The sequence below is a fragment of the Sturnira hondurensis genome, unplaced genomic scaffold (genome assembly GCF_014824575.4).
Source record: "Sturnira hondurensis isolate 20B ecotype Veracruz unplaced genomic scaffold, ASM1482457v3 Scaffold0022319, whole genome shotgun sequence".
Taxonomy (NCBI): Eukaryota; Metazoa; Chordata; class Mammalia; order Chiroptera; family Phyllostomidae; genus Sturnira; species Sturnira hondurensis.
Window position 1 is genome coordinate 4,639,913 of NW_028094950.1, and position 15,864 is coordinate 4,655,776.

The window sequence follows — 15,864 nt, forward strand, 5'->3', positions numbered from 1 at the left end:
ACTTTGTGGAGTCTATCTTTATGAATACTCTCATAACCATATGCCATTGAACGAGAAGGTGGAGGATATGTCATTAAAAATTGCATGGTCAGGAGGTAAAGGGCAACTATCCATTCTAAGTAATAGAGCAAAATTTTCAAATAATTGCTTATTACTTTTAGTTGCCATAAATTTTATACTTCCATTTTAATACTTAGAATAGGTAATAATTTGTGATATGTACATGTGTATATATATTTATAAAACACAACAAAGGACTCATTTAAAATTTTAAAGAATGATAATAATTAAGAAAAAGAATGACAGCACATTTAAGAGTGATTAAAAGACTTACACAGGAACTTCATAAATTAAAGTGTCCAAGTGATAGATAAGCACATGAAAAAGTGTTCAGTATCATTAGGCGTCAGAGAAATACATATTTATATTACAGTAAGTTACTATCACATCACTATTGGTGCGACTGAATTGAATAAGACTGGTGATACTGTGTGTTGGTGAGGGTGCAGGCTTAGAACTCTCGTACCCTTTTGGTGGGCGTGTGATGTGGTAGAATGAATTTGGAAACCTGTCTGGAAGTATCTGTGAAAGCAACTGCACTCTTCACAAACCAGTACAGTACCGCGATGTGACTCAAGTCAGAGCTGTGGCTACCCTTTGGTAGTGACTGGGAGGGAACAGACAATCTGCTAAGATGTGAGCAGGGTTCTGTCTCGGTTTGAGTAGTGGTGACTCGGGGTGTGTGTGTGTGTGCGTGTAAATTGTTTGAGCCAAACACTTGTGCTTTACTCCTTACTGTATAAATAATTCATACTCTATTTTTAATAAAAATTAAAAAAAGAAGAAAGCATTAGGTGTGTTGGGGTAGTATATCTTCAGAGTTAATTGTACAAGACAAATGAAGCTAGACTTTCTGACATTATTATCCTTATTGTTCAAAAGAATATTATTACTTTAAGAATCTGGTTATCTAGTCTTCATTTTTCAAAAGAGGAGACTGACACTGAAGTCCCATAAGTTGGTAATTAACCAGAAGTAAGATTTCGAGGCCCTGGCTGGCGTAGCTCAGTGGATTGAGCGCGGGCTTGCGAACCAGATGATCCCGGTTCGATTCCCAGTCAGGGCACATGCCTGGGTTGCAGGCCGGTTCCTTGCAGGCTAACTACCAGCAGGGGATGCACAAAAAGGCAACCATACATTGATGTTTCTCTCCCTCTCTCCTTCCCCTCTAAAGATAAATTTAAAAAAAAAAAAAAGGCAGTTCCAGTTTAAAAAAAAAAACGAAGTAAGATTTCGATTGCCATCATTCATCCAGGGCATTCATTAGATTGATGCCGTTTTGGAGCAAAAGATTGCATCCTGTTGCATCCTGTTACTTCTTTTATATGTATTTTTGTTGTTGTTTATTTAGTTTGGCTTTTTACTGCTTATGTTAGTGTTGCTTTTTCATTTGGATTTTCATGGAGGATTCAGACTTACCAATAATAAATATAAAATCTTAGTGTATGTTTAAATTCAGAATTTATGTGAAGCCACATGTCTGCCAAAACATGTATGATAAAACACTGTGCCCTGGCTCGTGTGGCTCAGTGGACTGAGCACGGGCCTGTGAAGCAATGGGTCATGGGTTCAATTCCCAGTCAGGGCACATGCCTGGGTTGCAGGCCAGGTCCCCAGTAGGGGATACATGAGAGACAACAACACATTGATGTTTCTTTACCTCTCTTTCTCCTTCCCTTCCCCTCTCTCTAAAAATAAATACATAAAATATTTTAAAAAGCATTGAAATGTACAGTTGGCTAGTACACCCTAGGTAGCATATATGTGCATGTGGAGTTGTGTCAGAATGAAATAAAATGCCTTCTAATGTTCAAATGTCCCCTAATGTTCAAATATACTATCTTCTCAGGAAATTGTGTGACAGTGTGCTATCAGATTTATTAATTGCCATTTTCTTGTTCCCATGAACCCTTATTTATTAAAGGGGATATTTTTCTAAGAGATTTTGTAAATTTTAGCTTACTGCTGTTGAATTCTTTGGCCAGCGTGAGCCTATCTAAGTTGGCCTAGTGTCTTTTTGACATTCAGTAATTACTTTTAAAACAGCTTAACCACTAGGTGTCACTGGAATTCAAGTAACAAAAGATTATCTTGGCACTTAGAAGTGTTTGAAAAAAGAAACGAAACAATCCTATTTACAGTAGCATCAGAACAATAAAATACTTAAGAGTAAATTTAACCAAAGAGGTGAAAGATCAGAAACTTTGGAAACTAACACGTTGAAGAAAGAAGTTGAAGATGACACAGTAAATGGAAAGGTCCTGTTGTTGGATTAGAAGAATTAATATTGTTAAAATGTCCACACTCTCCAAAGCCCGACCAGATTCAATTCATTCCTCATCAAGATTATAGTGGCATTACTCACAAAAGTAGGAATATTTGTGTGGACCCACAAAAGACCCTGAAGAGCCAAAGCAATCTTGAGAAAAAAAGAATGAATCTGGAAGCAGTCACATTTCTTGATTACTATAGCTTCTAACACTGTTTGAAATCTTCCAGAAGAAAACCTAGGGAAGAAGCTCTTTGATATTGGTCTTGACAATGATTATTTGGATTTGACACCAAATGAACAAGCTCTGGGCATATATCCGAAGGAAGTGAAGTCACATCTGAACCTGCATGTTCACTGCAGTGTCATCTAAAGCAGCCTAGACATGGAAACCATCTAAGTGTCCATTAACGGGTGAATGGATAAAGAAAATGTGGTACACACGCACAGAGGAATATACTGTGATGTAACCGTAAAATGGAAAGGGAATTGACATCCATGTGACAACGTGGATGAACCTGGAGGGCATTATGCTAATTGAAATAAGTCGCATAGATTCTGGCCAAGTTGGACGTGTAGATAGATATATTTCTTTTCTTCACACAGCCAAAAGAATGATGACAACCAATTTAAAAACAAAAAACAACTGGAACTGCCAGAAAATTGAACTTTATGGAAGTCGACAATCACAGAGTTAAAGAAGCAACATCCAGACCTTTAGGAGGGGCAGAGACGGGCAGCCGGGGTGGAGAGGACATGTGGCGAGGCGGCTGCTGGAGGACCGGGGTGGGTGAGGTGGCAGCTAGAGGACCCGGGAGTCCTGCGTTTGTGTGTGGATAAACTGGGAGAAACAACCTGGGGGTAGGACAGACCACACAACCCAGGGTTCCCGCAGGAGGAAATAAAGCCCTAAAACCTCTGACTGAAAAAAACCTGTGGGGGTTGCAGTGTTGGGAAAAATTGCCAGTCTCACCAGAGATTCCATTGGAAGGGTTCACGGGGTTCTAGAACATACACACACCCACCCACCTGGGAATCAGCACGAGAAGGGCCCAATTGGCTTATGGGAAGTGGGGGAAGTGACTGACAGTGGAGCAAGAGCCAAACAAGGGGCATTGTTTCCTCTCTGACCCCTCCCCAACATACACCACCACAACACAGAGAACTGGGCTGCCCCGCCCTGGTGAATACCTAAGGCTCTGCTTCTTAAAACATAACATGCACGGAGACAAAGAAATATAGTCCAAAGGAAAGAATAAATCAAAACTTCAAAAAAAGTGCTAAGTAGTGAGGAATAGCCAACCTATCAGATGCAGAGTTCAAAACACTGGTAATCAGGATGCTCACAGAAATGATTGAGTATAGATACAAAATAAAGAAGTGAAGACTATGAAAAGTGAAATAAAGGGAAATATACAGGGAACCAACAGTGAAGGGAAGGAAACCAGTATTCAAATCTACGATTTGGAACAAAAGGAAGAAATAAACATCCAACAGAAACAGAATGAAGAATAAGAATTCAAAAAAATGACAAGCTTAGGAACCTCCTGGACAACTTAAAACGTTCCAACATCCGAATCATAGGGGTGCCAGAAGAAGAGGAAGAGCAAGAAATTGAAAACTTATTTGAAAAAATAATGGAGAACTTCCCCATCTGGCAAAGGAAATAGACTTCCAGGAAGCTCAAAGAGTCCCAGAGAAATTGGACCCAAGGAAGAACACACCAAGGCACATCATAATTACATTAGCTATGATTAATGATAAGGAGAGAATCTTAAAAGCAGCAAGAGAAAAGGAGGTAGTTACCTACAAAGGAGTTCCTATAAGACTATCTGCTGATTTCTCAAAAGAAAGCTTTAGGCTAGAAGGGGCTGGAAAGAAGTGTTCAAAGTCATGAAAGGCAAGGACCTAACATTCAAGATTACTCTATGCAGCAAAGATATCATTCAGAATGGAAGGGCTGATAAAGTGCTTCCCAGATAAGGTCAAGTTAAAGAAGTTCATCATCACCAAGCCCTTACTATATGAAACGTTAAAGGGATTTATCTAAGAGAAAGAAGATAAAAACTATGAACAGTAAAATGACAACAAACTAACAACTGTCAACAACTGAACCTAAAAAAACAAAAACTAAGCAAATAACTAGAACAGGAACAAAATCACAGAAATGGAGATCACATAGAGGGTTATCAGCAGGGAGGGAGAGAATGGGGGGGAAAGGTACAGGGAATAAGAAGCATAATTGGTAGGTACAAAAGAGGTGAGGAGGTTAAGAACAGTATAGGAAATGGAGAAGCCAAAGAACTTACATGTACAACCCATGAACATGAACTTAGGGGGCGATGCAGGGCAGAGGGGGATAAAGGGGAGAAAAATGGGACAATTGTAATATAATAATCAATAAAATACACTTAAAAGAAATAAGTCACACAGAGAAAGACAAACACTCTGTGGCATAACTTATGTAGAATCTAAAACAGCCAAACTCATAGCAACAGCAGGTGGCAGGGGCCAGGTGTAGAGGCGTCGGGGAAATAAGTGAAGGGATTGGAGGCCACAGACTGTGCAAGGTGAAGAGGTTCTTCCTTGTATTTTCTTCTGCAAGTTTTATGGTTGCAGGTCTTTAACCCATTTTGAGTTGGTTTTTGTGAGTGATGTTGAGATTTGGGTCCAATTTCATTCTTTTGCATGTGGATACTAAGTTTTCCTGCACCATTTCTTCTTTTTTATTAAAGATTTTATTTTTATTTATTTATCTTTAGAGGGGAAGCAGAGAGGGAGAGAAACATCAATGTATGGTTGCCTTTCGTGCGTCCCCTGCTGGGAGTTGGCCTGCAGGGAACAGGCCTGCAACCCAGGCATGTGCCCTGACTGGGAATTGAACCATGATCCTCTGGTTCGCAGGTCTGCGCTCAATCCACTGAGCTACACCAGCCAGGGCCTGCATCATTTCTTAAGGACTCTTCATTCTCCTTTGTGTATTCGTGGCATCTTTGTCAAGTATTAGTTGACCGCATATGCGTGGATTTGTTTCTGAACTCTCAAAGTTCTGTTCCATTGGCGTGTGTGCCTATTTTTATGCTACTACAAAATGATCACTCTACTTAGCAATCCTGTATTGTCATTTCTGAAAGTTTCTCCAAGAGTAGATCTCACCACCAAAAAAGGTAACTGAATGTACGGGTGTGCTAACTAACTAGCCTTATTGTGGGAACCATTTTGCAGTATGTACACATATCACATCGTGCACCTTAAACTTCCACAACACTATATATCCTTGTTAGCTCATGAAAGCTAGAGGGTAGGAAAAACTGTAAAAACACCAGAAAGACTAGTGTAAGTTATTTTAATCACTAACGTTTACCTAACATTGGCATTTTTATTGTTAAACCTTTGGAATTTTGGTATGTTAGATCCAGTTACTGTGAGAAAATGTTTTCAATTTGACTTTCTCACAGTAAAACAGAAACCACTTTTATGGAGCCCATTGTTTTACTATAAAATATTTTAAATGGAGTAGATGTTATTTCCACACAACGGCTTTGTTCTTTTTTTTGTTTGTTATTTTAAACTATAAACCCATTCTTTCTAATGCTAGGCAACCATTTTGTAAAGAACCTTCTTCTATACCTTTTTCTTTTTGTTAATTCATTCAAGGTGCAGCCCGGAGAGGGAAACAGAGCTGCCTTCAACGACATGAGAGCCTTGTCTGGAGGGGAGCGCTCCTTCTCCACCGTTTGCTTCATTCTCTCGCTGTGGTCCATTGCTGAGTCTCCTTTCAGATGTCTGGATGAGTTTGATGTCTACATGGTAGTGTCAAATTTTAGATTCTCTACTTTTGGGGGGAGGGGTGGGTGTGGATTTTTGAGTGGAAGCAATTCTCTTTTTAGTCTTACCCAAAATAGGGAAGATCCTGCCCAGGCACTTTAGTCCACGATGCACAGTGAGGAAGAACCAAACTAAAGAGTAGTGGTCCTCTCTCTTGGTATGATACTGCCCCTGCAGAGACCCTGTCCCTGTCCTGACTTCGTCCTCTCTCCCATCGGCATGTCCTTCCTCTCCCCTGACGGGCTCTCCTTTAGCTCCCCCCTCGGTGTGCACTTCCACCTTGCGTTTTAGCATCAGGCAGGTCACCACCCTTGCTTGGACTACCTCTAGCCCTGTCTCTCCCCTCCCTTCCCCCACAGCCGCTTTTCAGAGAGCAGCACGCATGCCCCAGGGAGTAGGAACATTGGACTTTGACGTTTAAAACCTGAAGATTGAGACCTACCCCTGTCACCAGTTACCCAAATGACTTTGGGCAAAGCATCTGTCCTTTTTAGGCCTCCGTGTCTTCATCCATAAAATAAAGCTGTTTGTCTTTCCTGCTTCATAGAGTTTTAGTGAGGCTCTGGTCTGCGTGGTGCACGTAGCCGTTCTCCCAGATGAGCTGTTGGTCGGTCTCTTTCCTTCTTCACATCTTGTTCTTTTCCAGACCCACTGTAGTCTGGGTGTAGACTACTCCAGCAGAACTGGTTTCACCAAAATCGTAAATGAACTTTTAATCTTACTTGAAGTAGCTGCTGCCACAGACCTGTCCTCCGTCCCCTAAACTGTGTCGTCTTCCTGGTTCCCACCCTCTCCCTTCCCTTTTCTGCTGTTCCTACTTGTTCTCCATCCGCCCGCCTGGGCGTGTTTGAGGTCTTCCTTGTTTGGTTTTACGCTGTGACTGATTTTACTGGATACCGAACCCTACCTTCTCCTCCGCCACATACATACAGTCCCCTCACTGCCACCTGCATTTGGAAACCTGCCAGGTCCGAGTATGTCCCCGATGTTTCCCTTGTCCTTATGCCCAACTACCACCTGTCCGACATAATCTAGTAAACGACCTGCGTCTGAGACCATCGTGTCTGAGACTGAATTTGCCTTCCATCCAGAGCCTCTTCCTTTCTGTGAGTTTCCTGCCTTGATTAGTGGCCAGTTGCCATTACCAGTCAAATCACCTAAGTGCAAAACTTTGATTTATCTGAGATTCTTCCATTCCACTCGCACAGGAATTCTTTCCTCTTCCTCTTTTAAAATAGCTCCCTAATCTCTGCCCTCTTCTCCTGTTGCCTCTCATCGCCACCGCCTCTTGCCTTTTACCTGGTGTAACTGCTTCTGCCCAGACTCCCAGCCGTAACCTTGCTGCTCCTTCAGTTGCTCCTTCACCGTTTTGCCAAGTGTGTATTTCTGAAATAAATCGGACTTTGGTCACTCAGTTGTTTAAACCCTTCCTTGGTTGCTTATCCTCTCTGAAGTACATGTTAATTCACACTCATCAAGGGTGACATTGAGGCCCTCAATGTTTCGGACTCTCTGGACCCTGCGCCTCTGCTTGTTGTACCCTTCTTCATGGTACGTCTCCTCTTTCAAGACTTGGTTCAGATGTCACCTTTGTGTGGCCTTCAGGACTCCCACCAGCCAGGCAGAATCGATGAGGACCTCCTGCAGTCTTATCACCCATCTTATTTGTCGTATTTAACTCAAAACAACTTCTTTCTCTTTCAGAAACTTAGAATCTGAATGGCATTTTGCCCCATTGGAATTATTCAGAAAAATGTCCCCAGGTTCTGAGAACCATTCTTTTGGGGGCACGTTGGCAGCTTTGTTACTCCCTGGGCGGTGTTCCGAAAGGACAGTGTTCCACCTGAGCAAGCTCAGGTTATTTTGTTAACCCTACACCAGATTACCTAACAGATAGGCCTGATGGAAGAAGTTTTATCACATGAGCCCCTGAACAGCGTGGGCAGGGGTGGGTCCCCATCTGCCTCCGAAGCCCATACTCTACACCAACGTGCTGTGCCTCCACACAGGGTTGCCGAGAGTCCTGTAAAATACCGGCCGTCATTTGGCTGCGTTTCCAACTTTCTGGAGCTTTCAAGGGTGGGAGGGGCACCTTGATTTTTTTTCCAATTATTTAACTCAGAAAAAGTAAGCACACAGTTTAATTCATTTCGTTTCAAAACCTGTTATAGCTAAACATTTTTTTTCTGTACACCAATGTGCTATTTTACATAAAGATTTGAGAAATTGGTCTGTAAATTCAAATTGCTTCACGTTGTACAAGTTGTAGAACATGAAGGAAGCCAGCAGAGTTTTTAAAACACCTTAGTCACTGAGGGCGAGTAATTTGGGAGGGTAAGTTTGCAGCTAGTCACTTTTGATACTGTGCAACTGAAAGACTGTTTACTGTGCAGATTAGATTCGTTCTGTAATAGTTACTTGTGTCTTCTGAATATTTTTTCATTATCTGAATTACTAAGTATGTCTTGGGGAGGGAACCATACTTACAAATACTTTCACTGTAGAAATTATCTGGAAGATAGACGTATTCGGTTGTTTTCCCTGAGTAATTTCGGGTATTACCTTCTCTGTGCTTGGCAGCAGAGATCAGGTGGTGGATGGTGCAGGGGGTGCTGTTCGGAGGAACTCGACTGGCAGGCGCAGCAGCGACCTAACTTCTGCCTTTGCTCTCCAGGACATGGTTAACCGGAGGATTGCGATGGACATGATACTCAAGATGGCAGATTCCCAGCGTTTCAGGCAGTTCATCCTGCTTACTCCTCAGAGCATGAGGTAACTTCTGCAACTCTCCTCTGAATATATATGTCAAGTATGTAAATCGGGGGGAAAATCTTTTACAATCTTAATTATTGAAATGCAAATGCACAAATGACCCATAATAGGAAAAATTAGCCTCCATACTAGTTCTAGAGATGTAAGACAATTTTTTGTTTGTAGATATTTAAAATGTTGTTTGCCTCGTCTCCCTTCCATAACAGAAGCAAGTTGATTTGAATATGATTTTTGGCTTGCTACTATTTCTATTTTGAACCTGCTCTTTTATGCTTCTCATGGCCGTCTGATGTGAAATAGTAATTCCTTTTAGACTAGGGAAACAATTCATGGTTTCCATAGCGTTGGCCTGTTCCTGGGGGTTACAAGTACCAGTCCTTCTTAAATGAAGAGGCCACCCTGTGGTCAGGCAGCACTTCCTGGGCACCTCCAAGGTGGCAGACACTGTGTTGCTGGGGACCATCATTCTCTCTAAAGTGGCCACTTTGATTCTATGGGGCCCTACAGTTGTCATTGGGGATATCAGGTAGCTCCTTTCTGGTTAGACAAGAAGAACAAGAGTAGGAAACAGTTGATCTATATCTTCTTTATTTTCTTTTTCCTCCCAGCTGAAAACTCATAGCATTTAGCAGGAAGTTAATATTTCTTCTGGAACTTTAGAAATTAGACATAGCCCTCTATTAGCAGGTAGCAACCACTTGCATTTATAGTTTCATGAGGAGTATTAGAAGTTTCTTGTAATGTGAAAGTTTTTCTTGGGAATCTGAGTAATAAATTTTCCTTCTTCTAGCTCACTTCCATCGAGTCAGCTGATCAGAATCCTTCGAATGTCTGATCCTGAGCGAGGACAGATGACTCTGCCTTTCCGACCTGTGACTCAAGAGGAAGAAGAAAATCGAAGCTGATCTGCCCTCACGTTCAGCGCTTTGTAAAGGGAAAGGAATTAGGGACTATTTGATGTAATAAAGTGAAACTACAGATATTCTAAGATAAAAGAGATTCCTTGATATAGATGACCACAGTAAAACATGTAAATAAGCCTAGCAAGCCAACAACAACCAGCAATTTAAAGTTGTTATTACTTTACTTTGAGAAAATCAGTTTCATAGTACTGGTTTGAAATCTTCTGTTTCTTTGTTTCAATTTTAACCATCTACTTTTATAGATTCTTTTTCAGAAGTAAAGTTTTGTACATATATACATGTACATATTTGTTTTGTTTGGGTTTATTTCTATAGACTTTGTAAGAATGAAAATAAACGTTTTGATCTCCTGATTATATTTAGTTCTGCTTTTCAAGAGTAGGACATGCTCATTGCAGGCGGTGGAGTGCACGGTCCGTCCATGGAGTGGGACCAGTTTACAGCGGCTTTCTCGCCTGACTTCTGCTTGCTGATTGTGAGGGGCTTACACGGGCTCTAAAAACTTGGGTCAAAATCCCTGTGCAGGTCATTTTTAACCCTGGAGGTACAACCACAGATTTGGGCTATACTTTTAATTGCTGTCCCATCAACTTTAAGATGCTGTCTGTTTCTGCGACACTTCTGTGGAGCACTGAGCATCACTAGCTCTGACACAGTGTCATTCCCTCAGCCCTTAATTGTCCGCTCAGCTAGGCGGCTACCCATGTCAGAACTGGAGTACAACAGATTGCTCCTGCACCCCGACCTGCCGTGTGCTTGCCTGGTTTAAAATCCCTCAGTTTTCAGTCCAGGGGCCAGCAAGGCCTTGCTGGGCTGAGAGAAGACACAGGCCAGAGAGGCTGCTGACCAGGCTGGGGAAACAGGAGAGTGGCCCTGCTGGAGAAGGACACAGGTCCACCAGGAGCCAAAGGCCATCTTGTGGGGGGTGAGCTGGCATCACGTAAAGGTACATCCTGATATTAGAGTTGTTCAAAGAGGTGCTTTTTAGAATGATAAAATACAGTATATTGTAAGAAACGGAATTTGTGAACTTAAAAAAAAAGCATGAATAAGACTTCTGCCTTTATTCTCTATGCTTGATACTAGGATTAGTGCAAAACTTTTTGACAATGGGTATCCAATAAGAAGCATCCCCTATATTGCCAAGCATAAATATTTATGGAATGGAAAAGGAGGTATTCTAAGAAAAAGGGCAGTATTTTAAAAAGAACAGCACTTCTGTGGTTACTGAGGAAAACTGGATTTTGTCTTTTATTTTGGTGGAGGATGGGAGTTTAATTTAGCCTTAAATTGAGATCAATTGGCACATGAGAAGTCCAAAACTTGTACTTTTCTAATCTAAGAATTTGAAGAAAGAGAAATGTGTGCTGAATGTTTTAAACATCCCTCACTAACCATACAAAGTTTGATTTTTTAAGTTACATTTATAAAGAATTTCTATCAAAACTATTTTAACATGCATGTGCTTTTTTCAAATAAAAAATAGAATATACCAAATGCATAAACTTATATTAGTTAAATAAATTCAGTGTCTGAGTTTTTGTGATGGTTTTTTAATGTTCTTAATACAGAATGGGAAATAAAATCCTCAAGAATTCATGCATCTCTTAATGAGGCAAAGATTATTCATTGCTTTTGCCTCGCGAAGTATTGGTTTCAGTTATCATAAGGGAAACTATCTTTAGTTAGTGTTCTGCTTAATAGCAACCTTAATTAAAAGGAAAAAGGTGTACTTTCCAAATATGTGTAACGTCTAAAAATAACTTCATATGTGTTGAGTGACTTCAGTACTTAAAACAAATGACTCCTCACCCCACAGTCCGTCCTGAGCTCGGCTGGCCCTGAACTGAGGGGTCCAGTCCCGGAGACGAGGAAGAAATGGTTCCTTGGCCTCCTCACTCTCCTGCCTCCCCAGATCTTTGGGGTGGGCGTGATTGAAATCCTGACAGCAGCAGATGTGATGAGTCGTAGTGAACCGAGGTGTAAAGGAAACAGTCGCACTGGTAACGCTGGGGACTTGGGCGCTGCTGCGTCGAGCATTTTCTCAGTTTCACTTCCGCCTTCCTCCCGTCCTGTAGACTCGTTTCGTGTGTCTTCCCAATGCCTAGACTCTATATGTGGAGAGCCACAGGCTTCAGTTCTGGTTGAGAAACTATTGGCTGGGACGAACGAGCTGGAACAGAAATGCTACCACCTGCGATGAAAACCCAGCGGTCCAGGGTGACTGATGAAAGTGTCTGAGTACAAGTGAGGTGGAAGAATGAGTACAATTTTTTTTACGTCCAGAGTCAAAATTGTTTTGGTTAGATTCATGACTTGTTTACGTATCTACACAGATGCCTATACTTTGACCAACTCAGGTTTTCAGGTTAACAGTTCTAAAAGTTTAAACAGTTAACTGATAGATCATCACTTGAGTTAATGACAATGGCCTTGAAGAGATATAAAAATATTTAATGTAAGAAAGTAACAATATGGATATAAATGAGCTGTTTGAGTCAGTGAGTGGATTTTTTTCCTAATTATATATAATATTGATACCTAACCTATTAGATTTTGGCTAGGCATCTGTATAGAAACCATAGAAACTAAGGAGGACTGAGACTACTTACTAACTGGCAAGCTTACAAGGGCTTTTGCTGCCTAACTTTTCTCTAGTTTAAGAATGTAGAGATCAATTCATTAAAAAATGGGTAAGTGCCATTTGCTGGCAACTCTTCAACACCGGGAATTCTGCTGTAACAGACTACATCCGCCTTCAAGGAGCATAGAGCCTAGTTAGGGAAACAATACCAGATACAATTTCAGATAATGGTGATTGCTATGAATAGTAATTCAGGGGAAGGAGTTGAAAGTTGAGAGAAGTGGCATTTTGGACGTCTTTGCAGAAGGTAGTTTAAGCAGAGGCCTAAAACAAGTGAGAGAAAAAGCTATGGGCAGAGGAAATGAGTGCAACGGCCTTAGAATGAGCTTCGTGTCCAGGAATCAAGGCCAGTGTTGGTGGAGATGAGTGGGCAAAGGGGCTGTTGGACTGGTGGGTGTGGATCAGAAGTAGGCAGACAGAAGCTGTAGGTCATTTGGGGGCCTGAGCACATTCTCACCTGGTTGGTAAACACAAAGACCCCTCTGGTTGCTTATGTGAATAAGGAGTGGATGATGGCTAATGTGGAAAGAAGAAGTGATTTGGGGGCTCCTACAGGGGTCCAGGTAAGAGGCCATGGTGACTTGGACTAAAGCAGTGGAGACAGACACGTTCACATTCGAAATCTGGAGGCAGTGGGGCTCAATGAGAATACAGTGGAGTTGGGGGAGGAACCAAGGATAATTGCCTCAGGGCCTAAAAACCTGGATGGAAGATGCAGAGATGGAGAACAAACTGGTACTTGGTGCGGAACTACGTTGGTTACTACGTCTGGTACTCAGGGAAGGAGAAGTACCAAAGTAGACCCAAACCACGGGGCACTGGCTGGAAGGACCTTGAGGAGGGTTGGATTCATGAACACATGAATCTTAAGGGCCTTCAGGAGAGTGTTAACCAAAACATAATGGGTCTCAAGGATGCTCTGGGTGAGAGCTAAAAGGAAGGAAACTCAATCGGAAGCAGGAGAACCAGGGACCCTTGTTAGGCAGGGGTGGAAATCTTGGCAAACGTCATGGTCACATGGAAAATAGGAAATGTACCTAATGTACTGGTGCTCTATCTGAAGAGATTAGCAGGTAGAATTTGAGAAGTGCCTCCTGGTTCCTTGCTGCTATGACAAAGTGTGAGAGGAGAGAGGAATGAAAGAACAAGCCATTACATGCAAAAGAGCCAGGACTATTTCTTATTCCCAGACTTTTTTTCAGAGGGCGACTGATTCCCAAACTATGTTCCATGCAGAAAACCAGGTCAGGGTATGACTTCAAGATCCTTTGCTAGGACCTCAGAAGGAGCTAAGGCTGTGCTTTCAGACCTCAGACACGGAAGGGCTACCATGCTGTGAGGAAGCACACACTAGCCCTGTGCTCTCAGGGTCCCTCCCCTAAGGCTCCAGGACTCTGCCTCAGCTCAAGCTCCTGTAGGACTAGTTGTCTGCGAGACCTCAGGCCAGAAGCAGCCACATGAACCCCTCTCGATTTCCGAACTCACAGAAGTCAGGGGAAATAATCAAATGATTGTTTCTATTTCAAGCCACTACGTTTCAGGAATGAATTGTGAAGCAACAATAATTACACTATCCCATCACCACTCCCCGCCCCCAGAAACCGTTGTGATGTGATATTTGCTTTTTTTTTTAACATGAATTTGATATTCTAGGAGAATGTACTTTTCACTTACATATGCTACTGGGCAATGGATTTTACTGTATTCTTTGCCATTCAATATTTATATCCATGTTGCTGTGTGCATATCAGTCTGCTCTCCCCAGCCGAGGTACAGAACGCCATAGAACGCATCAGCATTTTACTTGCCTGTTCCTCTAGTAATGACCCACGAAATTGCCTCCAGTCCCCACACCACTGAGGTGTCACAGACATCCCGGGATGCAGCCCCTCGTGGCCCTCTGGGAGAGCTTCGCGGGGCGACGGACCAGGGGGTGCTGCTGGGTGGGAGGGCACGAGTTCACGTGCTCTGAGCACGTCCTGCCTGGCTGCTCTGCTGGATCCCTGCACCGGTCTTCACGCCAGACCCAGAACACGCAAAGGCCAATGTGCTCACTTGCTGGCCCCGTTTCTTCATTTCAGTTATAAAAGGAACCAGTTTCCTTTGCCGGAGAGTTGATTTTTCCTTACGTGTCCACAATACGCACAGGACCCACGTCTTCACAGTCACCTCACCACCCTGTGGTGAACAGCCAGCGCCGTGCCCCATCACTCCTCGCTTGCTGAGCTCTTCCTTGTTTGTACAGCGGCACATGTGTGAGTGGGTTCACTGCCTGTCAGTGGTGCCGGGCGCATCCCAGGTCCATGAAGATGCTGAGACTTAGGACCACATTGCCCGGAGCCTGACGTAACCAAGGAGCCGCCTCCCGCTGGCCCACCCTCACTCAGTCTGCGGAGAGAGTATGCGGAGGCACCCAACCTTCCCATCTCTCTGTGTCCCCAGCTTGGGGACAACCCCTAGCTCAGGGGTTGAGGGTACCAGCACATTCTGTTAACACGTGGGGCTGCTCTCTCTGGGGCAGCAGCTTGGTGCCATCGGCGCTGGTGGGGTCCTGTCTCGGAGGCCCCTTGCTCAGTTTCTGTAGAGTGGACAAATGGAGTTTGTAGACCTCGACCTCTGGTATTAATGAGCCTCTGGCAGACAAGGCGAGAGTGTTTTGAAAAAATCGCTGGATAAAAAAATGAATCATACAGCACTGCACTGTCTGACACTCTCCCAGCTACGTGTGTCGGATTCCAGTGAAATGGGAAACAGCCCCTCAGTCACACCAGCCACATGTAGCTGGTATGGACACACGTTTACGGACACACGTTTCCTTCACCACTAAGAGGTGTGTTGGCCGGCATCGTGGGAAGAAACAGAACCGATCTAGGCGTGCTCTGAAAATGCAAACCTGCCTTAGAGTTCTGCATGGAATCTTTCCCTCCTTCCTTCCTCAGGGTTAAAAAGGTCAGAGTGCGGCTTCCTCACAAAAAGGAACAGGTAGCGTGCTTCTCATTTGGGAGGCTGGACGCCCTCCTTCCCGCAGGTTTCCTCTGGAGGCCGCTCCCCAGCCTGCTGGGCGCATCCTCTGTGTGGTTGTGGGAGGTCATGCGTCGTTAGCACCACACTCACACTGGGACACAATTCATTTTCATCGTTTGAGAATGAGAAACGTTGTGTTTTTTGTCAACATACCATATGAATTGTCCCTCTTCCGAGGGCCAGGGTGACTTTGAAAGGTTGCTTTTTTCCCCTTCAGTTGTCATTAATGCTTTGAATTTGAGTTGTCTGTTTAAGGGTAGAATCGGTAAGTTACTGTTAGTTGACCCTTGATAATTATGAACATCTGTTTCAAGTTTAAAATTAAGAAACAAGAATTGAGGGAA

The 15,864-nt window shown here is 43.0% G+C and overlaps 1 protein-coding gene across 1 annotated transcript in view; it reads left to right on the forward strand.

The window, feature by feature from the left end:
- SMC6 (structural maintenance of chromosomes 6) overlaps positions 1-11,319 on the forward strand; it is a 64,322-nt gene extending 53,003 nt beyond the window's left edge. The window contains exons 25-27 of the mRNA XM_037035443.1: positions 5,987-6,139; positions 8,832-8,929; positions 9,720-11,319. Of these exons, the coding sequence (XP_036891338.1) occupies positions 5,987-6,139; positions 8,832-8,929; positions 9,720-9,834 (366 nt within the window). The 3' untranslated portion in view covers positions 9,835-11,319. The remainder of the gene's footprint in view (positions 1-5,986; positions 6,140-8,831; positions 8,930-9,719) is intronic.
- Positions 11,320-15,864: the final 4,545 nt, after the last annotated feature.